The sequence below is a fragment of the Rhopilema esculentum genome, chromosome 11 (assembly GCF_057945365.1).
Source record: "Rhopilema esculentum isolate cy_ngs chromosome 11, ASM5794536v1, whole genome shotgun sequence".
Classification (NCBI taxonomy): Eukaryota; Metazoa; Cnidaria; class Scyphozoa; order Rhizostomeae; family Rhizostomatidae; genus Rhopilema; species Rhopilema esculentum.
Genome location: NC_142825.1, coordinates 5,452,911 through 5,470,478, shown reverse-complemented (window position 1 = coordinate 5,470,478; position 17,568 = coordinate 5,452,911). Strand labels below are relative to the sequence as shown.

At 35.5% G+C, this 17,568-nt stretch overlaps 3 protein-coding genes and 1 long non-coding RNA gene across 4 annotated transcripts in view; all 4 read left to right on the top strand.

The window, feature by feature from the left end:
• The first annotated feature begins 117 nt into the window (after positions 1 to 117).
• Positions 118 to 7,209, top strand: LOC135693620 (calcyclin-binding protein-like). Its single transcript, XM_065212151.2, has 5 exons — positions 118 to 868; positions 3,656 to 3,887; positions 5,291 to 5,487; positions 6,256 to 6,350; positions 6,764 to 7,209. The coding sequence occupies exons 1-5, from the start codon at positions 851 to 853 to the stop codon at positions 6,918 to 6,920; spliced, it is 699 nt and encodes a 232-aa protein (XP_065068223.2). The 5' UTR covers positions 118 to 850; the 3' UTR covers positions 6,921 to 7,209.
• A 791-nt stretch (positions 7,210 to 8,000) lies between these two features.
• On the top strand, positions 8,001 to 9,847 carry LOC135693513 (uncharacterized). Its single transcript, XM_065212029.2, has 2 exons — positions 8,001 to 9,038; positions 9,415 to 9,847. Exons 1-2 carry the CDS (start codon positions 8,451 to 8,453, stop codon positions 9,694 to 9,696), a joined length of 870 nt encoding a protein of 289 aa, XP_065068101.2. The 5' UTR covers positions 8,001 to 8,450; the 3' UTR covers positions 9,697 to 9,847.
• A 774-nt stretch (positions 9,848 to 10,621) lies between these two features.
• Positions 10,622 to 15,273, top strand: LOC135693512 (uncharacterized). The gene is made up of 2 exons (XM_065212028.2): positions 10,622 to 11,361; positions 12,873 to 15,273. The coding sequence occupies exons 1-2, from the start codon at positions 10,777 to 10,779 to the stop codon at positions 13,320 to 13,322; spliced, it is 1,035 nt and encodes a 344-aa protein (XP_065068100.1). The 5' UTR covers positions 10,622 to 10,776; the 3' UTR covers positions 13,323 to 15,273.
• LOC148958950 (uncharacterized) overlaps positions 14,641 to 17,568 on the top strand; it is a 74,130-nt gene continuing 71,202 nt past the window's right edge. The window contains exon 1 of the long non-coding RNA XR_016144222.1: positions 14,641 to 14,726. This is a non-coding gene — a long non-coding RNA (uncharacterized LOC148958950). The remainder of the gene's footprint in view (positions 14,727 to 17,568) is intronic.

The following is a 17,568-nucleotide window of genomic DNA, read 5'->3' as shown; positions in this document are numbered from 1 at the left end:
ATGCCATGTAAACGAATGTGGCCATGTGTCACGTTCGTACGAAAATTCCAACTGTCTTACTTCATTAATGGAACAGTATCGCCAAGCTAAGTTGGTTTTATGGAAGGAAGAAACAGACGTTGAATTTGGAGAAGGCAATATTTGGAATCATTGCCTTGGTAATGCAGTGTTTTTAATGCCATTAAATCGAAGCAAATCATTCCCTTATTTCCAAAAAAACTTTCATTTTAACTTATTTTGAGGAATCCCTCTCATTGTGAGATCTCAGCTTTTAAAATTCTTTAATCTGTAATCTGTGTTAGAAAACACCTAACCAACTATTTATCGAAACACAGAAGTGGAATTTGCTTACACTTTTTTATAAGAACCAGCTAATAGAAATTCGGGCGTTTAATTGCTATATAGTGTGCTTTAGGGGGTGTTCAGGCCTTGTTTGCCAACAAAGTGCGTGAGACATCCTTTATTCGCCGACAAGTTTTAAAATTCATCGAAAAACACCCCTACATGACAAAAAAGGCCTCGCTTTTGAGATGAAATTTTTTAAAGGGGTCTTAAAACATTTTTCAACATTACATTTTACAATAGCTCAGCCTATTGAAGTGCAATTTGTTCTTAACCTTTGACTTATTTTGTGGCTCGTGTTCTTATAAAAAAACGAGGGTAGTATTTGACATATTTGATTGACCGTAAACAACCGCGGTTGTCCCGAGGTTGATCCTCGGAACCTGGATTTGTTTCCAGAAAAGTTCAGTCTCGTTTTCAGTGTCAGAAGTCATGTGCGTTGCGTTTTCTTTTTGTAAGAAGAAAATTTGTTGCAGTGAAATTTTGGGTAACTTTTATCGTGAAAGTCATGGAATCAATTGAGGAGGTAAATTGTTTTGAATAGTCGCATTTCTCTACAGCTAAAATTTTAGAGCCTTATGCATTCTTTTTTCATTGTTGCAAGTAATGTGTGGTCCAGTTATCTGTGGAACGTGCTCGGGCCTAGCGAGACAAAGGTGGAAGTTAGTGATATTTTGTTTTGTGGCCAAAAATTGTACTGCATGCTGGCCTGTTATCAGGTTGTGACATCCAATAACCTAAAAAGATCCAAAATTGAAGAGGTATTTGAAAAATTTCGTGTCCGCAAGTCGCATTGCTAAAAGAATCAAGATGATTCTTTGGAAGAAGAAAATAAAAAGGTGTAGTTTTAGATTAAGTAATTATTTAAAAATTGATGTCTATTCTTTAAAATATAACGAAATCAAGACTGGATAAGGGTTCCTTTAAAGAGCCTTTAAGCCAACCTGCTGCCATGTTGGAAAGCATGTATCCATTTCGTAAAGCATAGCTGAATTTCATGAATGAAACCCACCACATCATTAGCTGTGACCTAGGAGCAAAGGCTATTTAGCTTTGAGCAACTGGTATCTGACAGTGCCCCTAAAACCTGAGCAGCTTTAGGTGGAACTTGATGAAGTCACTGTGTGTATTCCATGTAGCTTGCGCTGGAGATATCCTGCGTGGAATAGCAATTTCCTGTTGTTTTTCTATTCTTTATTTGGCATACAACTGTTGTGAGCTTTACATGGATTTCACCCTGGAATAAAGTGCAAGAAATCTTTGAACCAAGGATTGATGTGATATATTGGTGTCCATCAACATCTGGTCTGGATTTGATGGCAGTTTTTGACAAGATCTTTTTTTTTAAATTCACATAAAATTTTTACAAAACATACACAAATTTACCAGACGATACCACAGGGAGCATGGGAATACATAGCAACCCTGTGGTAATTTACATTCAACATATAAAACTAAATTAACTATATACAATTTAAAGATACAAAATGAATGAAAAGAATAAATATATAATTAACTACAATTTAAAGGTACAAAATGTAGAAAAGAAGAAATAGAAGCTATTTCTAGAGAGAGGAGAGGAGAGAGGAAATATTTTGTTTGTATCACCAATTTTTTCAAAACGTTTAGAGGCCTGGATATATTTGAGCGTTGCAGCAAGAATTTTCGAAATTTGATTAAATTTGAATTCGAATTTGGCAAGATCTCAGGAGTGCACAAGATATTACCTGGGAATGCAAGAGTGCATTTGTGACAAGTGTGCACATTTGAGTGTGCATCAACTTCTCAGCAATTCTTGAGTGTCTGCATATTTTTTCTGGCACTTTTCCTGTTAACATCAATTTTAGTTGAACTGCTTACCTACCACTACCATCAGTGGCTGTTATTCATAAAGGTTTGGCAAGTAAAAAAATGATTTAGAAAATAATTTTTAAAAAGGTCCTTACAAGATCATCCTTAGACCTAAAGGACGATCTCAAGCAGGACCACCAGGAGGGGGACAAGAGGGCAAATGGCCGAAGGGCCTTGATGTCTAGGGAACCTCCTCATAAAGAAAGGAATTCCATTTAAAGGATTGAATTATATATCTAATCTGTTTATAGTTAAATGATAGTAATCAGTCTATAGAATGGAAATAATAGTAAAACGTGTAAATGAAACAATTGAAATAAAGTAATATTGAAACAATTGAAATAAAGTAATATTGAAACAATTGCAGGGACATTCCATATCAAGTGTACCCAGAAAAACCTCATTTGCACAGTGACCCTCATAGATTTTGCTGATAATTTGCGTAGGTGTAGTGCTCTATAAGAAAATCTTACACCTAAAATTTTAGTGTTCTAGGTCAACCCGTTTCTGAGTTATGACGGGTCAAAAATTGCAAAATTCCCAAAATTGGGGGCATCCGGACCACACCCAGATGCACATCTTTTCTGTTCTGTAGGACCTACAACAAAGATTTTGGTATCAAATGAAAGCTTTTGCAATTCTGAAACTGACTAAAACAACACAAAAATTCTGTCTCTCCAGTATACTCACATAAACAGTGCACCAAAACTTCAAATGTTGACCACGCCAAGGGCCAATTTTGATTTTGATGAAATATTCTTCAAATACTCCTTGGTTACCAGAAAATTGATACAGAAAGTTTCAGAGTGGGGTAAAATTGGGTTTTTACACAATGACTCATCTAGAGCAGGCAGGTATGTGTAAAATGCCATTTTCAAAGGTTTTCTATACTGAAGCTTGTCAGGCCTCGAAATGCGCATAAAAGCTTGGTATAATGTAACAAAGATAGGCACAAAACAACTGCAAAAATGGTTGCCATATCAAGATTTGACTGTAAACTAATATTGAGTTCAGTTCTGATTTAATTGAGCTGCAAAAGAACTATTTTTAGATTCACTCTTTGTCAATCCACATGTTCCCCTGGTGGTTATTACTTTTTAGATATGTTTGCAGTTGTAACTCCAGTAACATTATAATATCATTAACCAGTAACAGTATCATTATAATGATTGGCCATTTTTCATTAAATCAAGTCCAGATTTAGAGCACAGAAAAGTGTAGAAGTGCAGAGCTTGTACCCAGAATACAAGTTTATAAAACGAGGCCACATTTTTCTAAGATTTCGTGTTTTATTGTAATATACTGAAAAACAAAAACATATTAGGAAGGAGTTTAACTTGAAACAAAAGCATGTTGCTGTATTATCTACTTTTGTCCAGATGTTTTGTCTGTATTATCCAGATGCATTAGTTGACAATTTTTTCCAATTTAAAATATAACTGGAAATTTTAATTTTAAATAGTTAAAACAAGATTGTGAAGAGTTGCAACGGTTGCTCAAATTGGCGTCAAGGTCAAATGTTCGTCAGCTGATTGCTTCTGAAATAACACTATTACAAAGTAAAATCCACAAGCTTGAAGAAGAGCATGAAAACCAACCAAGCACTGCAAGTGGAGACAACAAAGCACCAAAAAAGTTGCCAGAAAAATCATCAGAGGCAGCTCATGTCTTTACACAAAAAATCCAGTCATATGGTAAGCGCTTTCTGTTGTTACCTATTTTATTAACAACTGTTTTGTTGTTCATTGGAACATCAATCGATGATTGACTAAAATGTTCATGATACAACAAACATGCTGTTTTCAACCAGTGCGACCATATTTAACGTGCAAAGGACAGGGAGCCAGAGAGATGCAAACTGTTTGTGCAGTGTGTAACCCGATTTCTGCTGACAGACTATTATTTACAAAAGTCCGTCTTGATATAGAAAACTAGCAAACTTAATTAAGCGTTATACAAAGGAAAGGATATGGTTGATGGCTAACAATGGTGTGATGTATTAGGTTGAAAATAAAGTGTAATTAGCATAGAGAATGAAGAATATAGAATTACGTAGGTTTGCAGAAAATGCAATGATGGATTGTATAAAATGGCCTATAATTGAATCACTACACTATTACCAATATTGTCACTTTCTTTTTGTAACTTGCATTTGAAAACTGTAGCCCTTCAAGTGATAAAAAATATGATAGACTTTAATTGATTTTGATGTGTTTTCCTGCACCATTACTGGTCTGCCATAAAGTGCTGGATGCTATATAGGCAAAGCTGCACCAAAAACATGCACCAAAAAACCTATCAATAAGTGTCGCCTTAATTTGAGTATTTTTGGTGACTCTTTCGATGAGTCTTTCCCAGCAACACAATTTTGAGAAAACTGAAATAGATTAGAGACCTTTCAAGACAATTTTTATTTCAATTTTATTTGAGCTTTTTATAAATCTAAATATGCTGTTTAAAAGTATATTTCAATTTTTAATTCATAAAACTTTGAATATGATACTTGATAGGTTTTGTAAGAATAACATTACCATGCTTGATGGCATTGCCTTTCTATGCTGAACTATATGAAAAAAGATCTTTAAAAAGACCAGAAGCCCTAATTCTATAATAGCTTTTATAGAACGGAGTGGTCATTCATACCTGTCTTCACAGTACTTTAAATAATTCCAAAATTGCGAATTTATCTATGTTACCCATTCTGTTGAACAGTTACTGCTGTTGATCTGTTAACTGCATTTTCCAAACCAAATCTGTAGCTTTTTTAAAGTGCTCCAAAGGTGGCTTTTTATCTAAAACTTTTTTATGTTGTTTTGTGGCTGAGAAAATCAAAGCAATGAAAATATCAATGCTGTAGGTAGAAATAAAATCTACTGATCATTTCTTTTATTAGTTAACAATGAGACCATGCAATTGAAAATATTTCGTGAAATGAGCAGTTCTGTATCAAGGCATTGAAAACAATCCTTTGTTAATTTAGCAATAACTCTGATCAAAAATGCCAAAGTAATTTTTCTAGTTAAAGTTGCACAAATGTCTCATATTTTCCATTTTCTATTGTATCAAAAAATGCATAACCCAATATGTTATTTACCAGGTTGGGACCAAAGTGACAAAGCGGTGAAAATCTACATATCACTAAAAGGAGTTGAAAATTTACCAAAAGAGAGTATACAACTGGATCTAACAGCAGAGACGGTTGACCTTTTGGTCATGAACTTGGATAAAAAGAATCACCAATTTAATATAAAGAAACTCTTGGAGCCCATTGACCCAGCAGGCTCTTCTTTCAAGGTAAGACCTAAGATAGTTATTGTGTTCTTTTTATGGGGGCAAAGCCAGCGGGGTATGTAAGGGGTGTGACAGCCCTCTTCCCTCCCACCCGTTTTCTGCAAGTTGGTTGGTAAATCTTTAGCTGGTCCAGAAAATCGTTAGTTTGTTAGTAAATCATTTATCCCACCAGTAAGTTTTGCTATGGATGACCCTCAAACCCCTCAATCATATATCCTCCCAAAATAATTTCTCGCATAATTACAAGTGAATTCATTCACTGGAAACGATCGATCTACTTTGCTTTCATTTTTAATGTCAACCTTGGAGTCAGATTTTTTTACTACAAGAGCCTAAAGTAAACTGTACCAAATTTTAATCTGTCCTCTAATGTTTGAGGACGATGATCTGCTTGTTTTTGCTTCTATATAACGTTATGGAGATTTTATTTTAATGGATGTATATTGTCGTAACAATGTTAATGTTTGAGAAGACAGGCTTGGAGGGAATTAAGGAGGGTGGTGCATTGAGGCAGGCTTGGAGGAGATGATGGAGGGTGGTCAATCCCTTCTCAGGACTCTGTCATGGAATAATAAGGACATCTGTTTCCTATAAAAAGAAGAGATGCAGTCCTCAACCCCCCTCCCAATGAACATTACATATCTTTCAAAGTTTCAAAGGTATATATTTTATCATGTAGAGTTACCGTGTCATGAAATTTTATTTTCATCTAAGCCATTAAAGATGAAAAATCCTACTTTGCTGTATGATATCTGTTTTTATTTGCTTCAGGCAAAGTCTGGAAATATAATTGTTACATTGAAAAAAGCGGTGGCGAAAAATTGGACACATTTAACAAAAACAGAGAAAAGCACTTCTGACCTGAAGTAAGTCTTGAAGAATATTAGAGTTGATTGTTTTCCAAAATGATAAACTTAATTTATTAACTAAAGAAAAAATTGGATGAAAATTTATTTTGTATTTATTTTCACAAGACCTAAAGTAATTTTATAAGCCTTTGGTGACGATGTCAGATAATATTTTTGTATCAAGAATTGCTTTGAAATTTCAATCTAATGTCATAGAGTTATTTCCCCCTAAAAGACCTTATCTTCGAGAAGACCTAAGCAAATGAAATGTCATGACAATTAACAATCATACATTAACTGATTTCATGGGTAATAGTTTTATCAGGAATTGCAATAAATGTTAAGATTTGTCATCAATAGCCTATAATTGGTATCTCATGGTAGAAATAAATCCACACAAAAGATCTTATATTTGAGTTTGTTATTTTAAGAACACCAAAATTGGACAAAGACGAGGATCCATCATCGAGCATAATGAAAATGATGAAACAGATGTATGACGATGGTGATGATGAAATGAAACGCACGATTGCAAAGGCCTGGAGCGAGTCACGTGACAAGCAGACTTCTGGTCAACTCGGTATCTAATGCTTTTAACGCCTGGCTGCTTTACGTCATTCTGTGACAAGAGACACCATAAAAGATATCCCTGCACCGTATATTGGTGAAGAGCCCATCAGAGATTGCATTTTCATTGCTGTATCTTTTCATGGATGGAAAACTGACTGTGGACTGGCCTGTTTACATTTCTTTTTAGACAATCTAGTTCCCCAACTTGTTCAGTTAAGAATCTGTCAAACAATAAACTCAACCTTTATTGTAGACGTGCTTTGATTATTTTGAATATAAACCTGCCCTCGAAACTGGGTTTTAAGAACTAATGGTTTTCTTAGTGACATTTTATCTGGTATTCCTCCGTCAAGCCAAGTCACAGAAGAATTACCTTACCGAATGTAGGTCTAAGAATCAAGCGTCTGGCTCACCATGTCGATGTTTGAGAAACTTCAAAAATTCCCAAAAGCTGTTTTATTTGTTAGTAGGCAGTTGATTGTATTTTTCATACTTAAATGACAATCTTTTAAACCTAGAATAATAAGACAACAAGTTTCGTGACATGATTAGTTTATAAATATTCAGTCCAGACTTGAAGAAAATCATAGGATCAATTGCAGCTAACAATGTGAAGGAGTAAAGTCTGGTTTATTTGGGAAAATTATTATGTAGATTTATCATTACGGTGAAGTTCAATCAATTCGGAACGCCTGTTGGCTTTTTACTTGCATTTGGAGGTGTGTAGGAGCATGAAAAGGTTGTCTTTTTTTAGGCCCAGTTCATGCATAATTCACCAATAAGCAATACGCTTTAATTTCCTTATCATTGTTAAACATAACATTAAATTCCATTTTCCGAACTGTAAAGAAGTAATTTTAACAAAGTTTTCTGTATCTCAGACGGATATCAATTAAGGTATTCTGTATAGTAGTGGCCTGCAATTTTTGATGAGATGACAGTGTTGTGGTCAATTCGCATTCTTATCACAGCCTGGCACATTTACAATTTTCGTAGATATTTCCACACCGCTTATTTGGGTACCTCTATACAAAATGATATGGCTAAAGATTCTCTATAAAGGATTTTCTAATTCAATTCAATCCCTAAAAGAGCCTTTTCTTCAGTCAATTCAATATCTTATTGAATTATCGGCCAAGCCGGCCACGTTTTATCTAAATTGTCATCCTGTTACTGTTATTTCAATCTACAATTACCTAGTTTCGGCCATGGCATACCCCATTCAAACGTTATCTCTTTTATGGGATTGATATACTAATTTCTCGAAAGGAAATCCGTATTGCGTATGACGTTAGGAAAACCCTTTCTACTGTGCATGCATCGTCATGCTGGTTTGGGGCCTTAGCATTGAAATATATATATTTTTGAAGTAGGTAACAATGAAACGAATTGATCCTTTTTGTCCCCATAATGTTATCTGCCCCCGTCTTATTGTGTGCCTCCGTTGCATGTTCGCCAGCTTTGACATTATAAATGCAGTAAAAAGCAGCTCAACTTGCTCAAAGACAGTTCGTTTGATACCGAGTTTGTGAGGAAGAGCTTCTAATCATGCATTGCTTTCACGTTTTATTCGCGTTTGTCACTTGTTGGTTTGTTGACGTCATCACCGGCCATGGAAGGCTCATCGACCCACCAGCTAGAAATTCAATGTGGAGATACAATTTTCCAAACCCACCCAATTACAATGACAACGAGTTAAACTGTGGTGGATTCTCTTTTCAGTGGAACAATGATGGCAAATGTGGGGTGTGTGGTGATCCCTTTGGCAAAGACCAAATGCATGTTTACCCTGGAAAGTACGCCAACAACATCATTTCAAAAACATATAAAAAGGGGCAGGTAATCACCGTCAAGGTGGAACTTACAGCCAACCATAAGGGCTATTTTACCTTCAGAATTGGTGATATCGGCAACCCACCAATCACGGAAGAGAAGCTTAGTCACGAGCTCACTGTAGCTGGCACTGCTGCTACGAGGTACTATCTGCCCGCAGGTTCGATGAACGAGATTTTCACGGTTTCCTTGCAGCTGCCAATGAACTTAGTGTGTCGACAGTGTGTGCTTCGTTGGAAGTACACTGCTGGTAACAACTGGGGAACAGGCACAGGTGGGGCAGGGGCTGGCCATGGAAATCAGGTAAAAAGTCGCTTTTTAAAGCTGTGATCTCCAATGTTTTTGCTCTCACATTTTGAAATTACGAGTGATTGAACTTAGTCTTAAATACTGGAGGGATCAGAATTCTTAATTGCTATGTTACCCCATAAATTTTCCAATGTTCACAGAATCTTCACTATGGTCAGTGCTGATGTTTGCATACTTTAATATAATCAAAAGTTACTGTATCTAGGGAACTAAACGTTTCGTTTAAGTATAGTTTTTCCTCTTTCTCTTAAATATTTCTTTCTCTTTCCGCCATCTCTTTTCTTCGATTTTGCGAGTATATTTTATGTAGCATTTTCCTTCATTTTTGTCTCTAGCATGTCCAATTATTATGATGATTTTGCTTCAACAGGAGACTTTCATTAATTGTGCGGATGTCAGCATCGTAAATGGTGATGGCTCTGTTCCAATGGGACCTGTGCCCCCTATGCCACCAAGTCAACCCAAACCTGCGCCAAACCCAGCCCCCGCTCCAAATCCAAACCCAGCCCCCGCTCCAAAGCTACCAATACCCCAGCCACAAGGTCAAAACTGTCGATCAGCCGGAGCTTATGCAGGTCAGAAGACAATAGACGTCTGGTGCCAAGCCAATTGTCCCGCATACTGCCCAGTGACCCACTGCATTTGCAGCTGAAGATGCTCACGAAGTAACGGACCTGTAACAGAACTTCCCTAATTTATTACGTTTGCACTTTGTGGTAACTGCATTAAGTATTTATTTAAATTATTAGATTTTCCATTTGCATTATGTGTTGTCTGTACTCAACCATAAATTGTTGTCAATTTTGAACAACAAATAAAATAAGTCTTGTTCTCTCTGTTTTGTTCTTCTCGTACAAAATGTTTTCTTTCATGTGTTTGATATTCCAACATATCCCTGAATATGACTGAATCGCAAAAATAACAGTTTTGTACTCAAATCTCGTGAAGTTCTGATGACGGGCATTATTTTTGAATGCAGTTGTTTAATCTAAATAATTAAAGAGTTTCGGGTTCTTTTAAAATGCTGGCTGTAAAGTTGCCACAATGCTGAGCAAAGGTCCTTGTAACACATATTTAATCCCATCTCCCCTCCCATCTAAAAAATATGCTGGTAACAAAAGATAGTCCTAAAGGAAGGAGATTTACCCAAAAATTTTAAAAGAAGAAACAAGGAGCGTTGAAAGGTAGGGTTGATTTTTAATCACTTTATTTAGCGTTTGATTTCCGATGTAGCTTAATTATTGGTCAAAATAATGAGGTTCTTTATAGCAAATAACATAACGAAATAGTCACTTAAAGAACGAGAAAATTTGTTTGTGAACTATGCCATGTATACAGTAAGGCCCTGGGAATGGATGATGCTTTGATTATTGTATAGGCAGTGCGTATCTTATATCTATATTTGTACATCGCGGTCTGAATAGGCTCTCGGCAATCTTAACTTATCATCATGGTTCCTCAAGCAGATATTCCATCAATGGTTATTCTAATACCCCTGACTGCTCTTCTAGAATTGTGTGGGCTGCACTAGATCCCAGGCTTCTCAACACAACATGGCACGGTTCATCTTATTTTCATGTTGCTATTTAAAAACAGCTGAGTGTTTTGGAAACCGATGCTTTAAAAATAACAAGTATTGAACAACACCATCAACCTTTAGTTAGCAAGTGTCCTTTGCTAACTAGTTGAGAACTGTTACTGGAGATTTTAAATAAGGTTTCAAAGCAACAATATGGAACTGGTTTTGTCATTTGCCCTTTTTGGACTCTGCACGGTCGCTGTGAATGGTCATGGGCGTTTGGTTGATCCACCAAGTCGTAATGCTATGTGGAGATACGGATTTTCAAATCCTCCAAACTACAGCGATAACCAGCTCAACTGTGGTGGGTTTTCCTACCATTGGAACAATAATGGCGGGAAATGCGGTGTTTGCGGTGATCCATACGGCAAGTCGCAGCCCCACGTCTTTCCTGGTAAATACGCCAACAATATCATTACCAGAACCTACAAGCAGGGACAAATTGTCAACGTGAAGGTTCAAATAACAGCAAACCACAAAGGTTATTTTACGTTCAAAGTCGGCGATATTGGTACTCCTCCCGTTACGGAAGAAAAGCTGAACCATCTTCTAAAGATAGCAGGGACCACTGGTACAAGATACTACCTCCCAGAGGGGTCTAAAAGTGGATTTTTTGACGTCTCGCTGCAGTTACCAGCATCTTTAACATGCGCGCATTGCGTATTTCGTTGGTGGTACACTGCAGGCAACAGCTGGGGCACAGGAGCCACTGGTTCGGGTGTTGGAAAGGGAGCTCAGGTACAATTTTCGTACTATTTTGAGTTGAGGGTGTAAACTAACTATTTTTTATTTAGCAGATGTGTGGAATTAAACTAATATATGGTGTAGGCTTTACACATAAAACCCTATCTATGCAACTGTTAGATTCGCTTAGTTTGCAAAGTTCGAAATCCTCTGAAAACGTTGCATTTCAGAGAATAAAGAACCAATGCTACTCGTCCTAATCGTTGTTCCATAATAAACCACTGTTTTTGGACATCATTTATTGAAGGTTTTTTTACCAAAACATAGATTCTAGGAAGCGAAATATAATTAGAACAAATGAACTAGGATCATGGCAAGTAGCTTATTTTTGTGTCAATGCTTCAATGCTATGCTTTGATCTGCCCTCGATATTATGTTAGTATACCATCCAACAAAAGCAGCAACCTAATCAATTCTAAGTGCAAACTTTGTTGTTCAACATCTTTGCTGCTATCAATAGTTTGTTTGTGGGATGATCTGTATTTTTTCTATGGACCTACTCCTTCCTTTCATCAATTAAGCTTGTATTATAAACAAACGAATTCCTGTTTTTCTAATATTTTGTTCGTGCCGAAATATCGTGGGAGGTGAAAGAAATTCTGTAAACGTTCTTATTAGCAGGAGACTGAATGTTTTTGTTCGTTCTAATGTCAACAAATATTTGCTTTTACATTTTAGCAAAAAACAACATATTTTAAAACATGATACTTGGGATAAAAGATATCAGGCCTAGATATGCGAGAACAGAATACTATAATTAGAGCGTCATATCTCCTTCTGAATGGTCTAGCAAGCACCACTTGCAAAATCTTCATGTTTGGTTCGAATAATGCCATTGATATAGTTTCAGGATACTGTTAGAAAATATTGTTTTGAAGCACTCCCTGTTTTTAACAATCAGATTCAAGGCTTGGCGTTAAATTTGCATTTCCAGAATTGGCAAAATTTATTCTCTTACTTTAGGGCTTCAGGCAGTTCCCGAATTTGAAACAGTAAAAAAATAACCCGCAACTTAACGTTTTATTCGAGAATACCTAGAATTTTTCTTAATTTCTATGATTTTAAATTTCTGATCGATCCAACGTGTAAGTGTTGTAAAAAACGGGGAGTTAAGTTTTTCTTACTGTCTTTCTTGATAATGAAATCATTTTAGGAACCCAAATTGCTAGCACAATAAAACTTTGACGAGTGTTCCTCGCACTTTTTTTGTGAAGGAAAGTCAATCTTGTTTTGTTTGTTTGCTCAAAAACCCAGATAGATAAAAATCCATAATTCAAGCCTGGCTATCATTCTACAATTCCTAGATTTCACCAATTTTGGGTGTCGATATTTTCTAAGGTTAATTCATATCTAAAATGTGCCTAACGACTTTAATATACGGCGGGAGGTTCTTGATATTCCCATAACAAAGATCTAAAACAAAGAGAGACACGCTTTGTAGAAGTGGTGTAAAATTGTCATTATAATTAAATTGAAGTACACATTTATCCTGGTCGTCTTTCTAGGAGACATTTGTCAATTGTGCAGATGTGAGAATAGTCAGTAATGGCGGTGTGACACAACCCACTATGCAAACAAAGCCTTCGACCAAGAAACCAATTACCAGCACCACTCAAGAAGCGACCTTGCCACAAACGAGAATCCAGACAACGACAGCAAGACCAAAGCCCGTCCCTAGTACTATCAAGCCAACAATGCCGACGATTCCCGGTGATAAATGTAAAGCTACGGGAAGGTACGCGAGTATTGGTGCATACGATTGGTGGTGCAAGATGAACTGCCCTTTGAACTGCCCAAAATCCCATTGCATCTGCACTTCGACAACCAACCCTGGCCTACCACAGCCAAAAATTTGCAGGGCAGCTGGGGCATACACATCTGTTGCAGGTATGGACACGTGGTGTCGCCAGAATTGTCCGGCATTCTGTCCCAAAACTCACTGCATGTGTTCTTGAACTTGAAGAAGACATTCTATTTCGACCAATAAGACCAAATACATTTGCTATTAATAATTCACTGAAACCTGACTTTTCTTAGATACCTTTTACTAAAGTAATGAGACACTGAATAAAGGGTTTTCATTAATTTCTTTTTCTTAAGAATTCAACAATTTTCTTGTGAATTCAATATCCTAAGATTTATAATATCCGAAGTAAAGAGCATAAGCTTGTTAATGATGGCTTATAGAGCAAAACTATAGTGATTCATTTTTCTCTTACTGTCGTTGCTCTATCCAAAGAACATTTCTAACCGATTTCGAAATTGTTTTCTTTAAAAAGTTATTATAGAAGATTCAACCTTTTATCCAAATCTCCCTCTCTACCTTTTGTCAAACCTTCCTCGCTACTTTTGTTCAAATTTTCCTCTTTACATTCTGTTCAAATCTTTCTCTTTACCTTTGTTCAAATCTTTCTCTCTACCTTTAGTCCAAATACCCCCCTCTAACTTTTGTCCTAATCTTCCTCTCTCACTTTTGCCCAAATCTTCCTCCCTTACTTTTGTCCAGATCTTCCTCTTCACCTTTTATCCAAATCTCCCTCCCTACCTTTTTTCAAACCTTCCTCGCTACTTTTTGTTCAAATTTTCCTCTCTACCTTCTGTTCAAATCTTTTTCTCTACCTTTGTTCAAATCTTTCTCTCTACCTTTAGTCCAAATCTCCCCCTCTAACTTTTGTCCTAATCTTCCTCTCTCACTTTTGTCCAAATCTTCCTCCCTTACTTTTGTCCAAATCTTCCTCTCCACCCTTTGTCCAAATATTTCTCTCTACCTTTTGACCAAATCTTCCTCCCTTACTTTTGTCCAAATCTTCCTCTCCACCCTTTGTATTAATCTTCCTCTCCACCCTTTGTCCAAATCTTTCTCTCTTATATTTGTCCAAATCTTCCTCTCTACCTTTTGTCCAAATCTTTCTCTCTACCTTTAGTCAAAATATTGCCCACCAAATTAAAAAATTATTAAAGTCAGTTGTGTAAGTTGTATGATAGGATATTATATTGTTGCCAAATGGGAGACCCTTAGAAGTTAAAAAGGCGTTTTACCCAAAAGTTTGCTTTGGGCGGTCCTTACTTCTTCTAAAATCTGTATAACATAGAACTGCCTCTAAGTAAATAGCGAACCTACTTCTTAGATCGGTATTTCAAACACATTTTCTTACTGAATATAAAACGTTCAGACAACGCTGGTGCAATTTTTCACGCTCTTCTTTGAATGAAGGATACACCCTCTCAGAGAAAAGTCTCAAATTCCAAGAATAATCTCGTTCTCGTTTACATCTCATTTGCGATCAAAAATGGCTGTCGGAGCACATGGCTCACATGGCTGGATAGACGGATATGCCCAAAAATTCTCTGATTCCAAGGTACTTTTTACTATAACTATTGTTATTTCAACTTGTTTGCTATACTAATGTTAATTAAGTTTAAAAATTACCTTTGTGTTTCCTAAATTCAAGTGCGATTTTTATAAATATAGGTTTAATGATTTGCAAAATTTGTTATTGTCTACCACACTACACACTTGACCAGCAATGCAGACATACCTTGAAATGCCGAGTTCATTTTTCAATCTACCTTTCCAGTTGAAGGATTGACTAATTGACTCAATTAGCCCGATGATGACTTAATCTATTCGAAATGGGATTAAATGAAAATGAGTGATAAGGCTGCTGCTGTTTAAGAATATTTTTTTTAGCAGTACCCAACCTCTAAAGATCTGAAAAGCACCAGCCATCCTTGAACCTCAAAAAAGTGCTGTTCAAATTTTTGACATCTACCCTGGAAAGCGAGCCAATCTCCCCTGCTACTCACCATTCGAGTGAAGTGGCCTTTAAAATGTTTGTTTTTCTGTTTTTTGTGTTGTGATATCATTACTCTGAGGCTGGTAATAAGGGCCCTGGGAAAAAACAGGGGGTGAAGGCCAATTAAACAATTTGATAACTGAGGGGTTTTGATGAACCTGGGTGGTATACATCCTTAATTAGAATTTGAACACTAAAACCAGGGGGTCTACATCCATGATTAGTATTTATAAACAATATTTGTCCCTATCTCAGCAATTCAATTATGGGAACCTCAATGAAAATTTGAAATTTACAATAATACAGTATCATCTCCATATGTCCTTTTTTAGCCAAATGATGAATAAGGGGGTGGGGGTCATTTGTTCCTGACCTCAAAGTATGCACTGACTAAAAAGAATTATTTTTGTCAGAAAACTTAGGGTTCCAAGATTAAATGTGTAACAATATACAGTTGACTCCACTTATAGTCATTCCAATTAAAGTCAGGCTGCCCTTCACAGTCACGTAAGCTTTAGACCCAAAATAAACTGTTCAATTTAGTTTTGTTTAGTCACATTCTACTTACTGCCACGGATTTTCAAGCAACAATGAGTTATGCAAGAACATGTAAAATAACAATAGAAAACTTGAGACTCAATTCAGTTAAACTGAATTTTTCTTTTCCCTGATGTCTTGCTTTTCCCAAAAGTTCACTTTTTGTATCTGTCTCTTGACCCTCAATAAAAGAAACTGACAAGCCTTTGATTGCAAGAAAATTGGATTCCAGAATCATCAATATTCAAAATCTATTTCACTGATTATATCTCTCACTTTCCCATATTTAGCAAATGATAAAACTCCTTCATTTGTACCTTGCATATAGTGCATTGCATTTTATTAGATTTAAAACCAATTGATAATGATATTTTTTTCACTCATTATACCTCTTGGTTTTTCCCTTTTTTAAAAATTATCCAGCCCCTTTTTCGTGCCTTGCATTTAGCTGTCATTATTTTTAAATAATATGTAACTCCGTGCCCTCTATTCTATGATTTTAGTCCTTCTTTTATTCGAGTCTAAATAAATAAATTGTTACATTTTTTTACTCATTATACCTCTCGCTTTTTCCTTTTTTTAAAAATTATCCAGCCCCGTTTTTAGTGCCCTGCATTTAGCTGTCTTTATTTTTAAATAATATATAACTCTGTGCCCTCTTTTCTATGATTTTAGTCCTTCTTTTATTCGAGTTTAAATAAAAATATTGTTACATTTTTTTACTCATTATACCTCTCGCTTTTTCCTTTTTTTTAAAAATTATCCAGTCCCATTTTTAGTACCTTGCATCTAGGTGTCTTTATTTTTAATTAATATGTAACTCCTTGCCCTCTTTTCTAAGATTTTATTCCTTCTTTTATTCTAGTCTAAATAAATAAATTGTTACATTTTTTTACTCATTATACCTCTTGCTTTTTCCTTTTTTTTAAAAATTATCCAGTCCCATTTTTAGTACCTTGCATCTAGGTGTCTTTATTTTTAATTAATATGTAACTCCTTCCCTCTTTTCTAAGATTTTATTCCTTCTTTTATTCTAGTCTAAATAAATAAATTGTTACATTTTTTTACTCATTATACCTCTCGTTTTTTCCTTTTTTTTAAAATTATCCAGCCCCGTTTTTAGTGCCTTGCATTTACCTGTCTTTATTTTTAAATAATATCTAACTCCTTCCCCTCTTTTCTAAGATTTTATTCCTTCTTTTATTCGAGTCTAAATAAATAAATTCTTACATTTCTTTATTCATTATACCTCTCGCTTTTTCCCTTTTATCAACATTATCCAGTCCCGTTTTTAGTGCCTTGCATTTAGGTGTCTTTATTTTTAAATAATATGTAACTCCTTACCCTCTTTTTTATGATTTTGGTCCTTCTTTTATTCGAGTCTAAATAAATAAATTCTTACATTTCTTTATTCATTATACCTCTCGCTTTTTCCCTTTTATCAACATTATCCAGTCCCGTTTTTAGTGCCTTGCATTTAGCTGTCTTTATTTTTAATTAATATGTAACTCCTTACCCTCTTTTTTATGATTTTAGTCCTTCTTTTATTCGAGTCTAAATAAATAAATTGTTACATTTTTTACTCATTATACCTCTCGTTTTTTCCTTTTTATAAACATTATCCAGTCCCGTTTTTAGTGCCTTGCATTTAGGTGTCTTTATTTTTTAATAATATTTAACTCCGTGCCCTCTTTTTTATGATTTTAGTCCTTCTTTTATTCGAGTCTAAATAAATAAATTGTTACATTTCTTTACTCATTATACCTCTCGCTTTTTCCCTTCTATAAACATTATCCAGTCCCGTTTTTAGTGCCTTGCATTTAGGTGTCTTTATTTTTTAATAATATTTAACTCCTTGCCCTCTTTT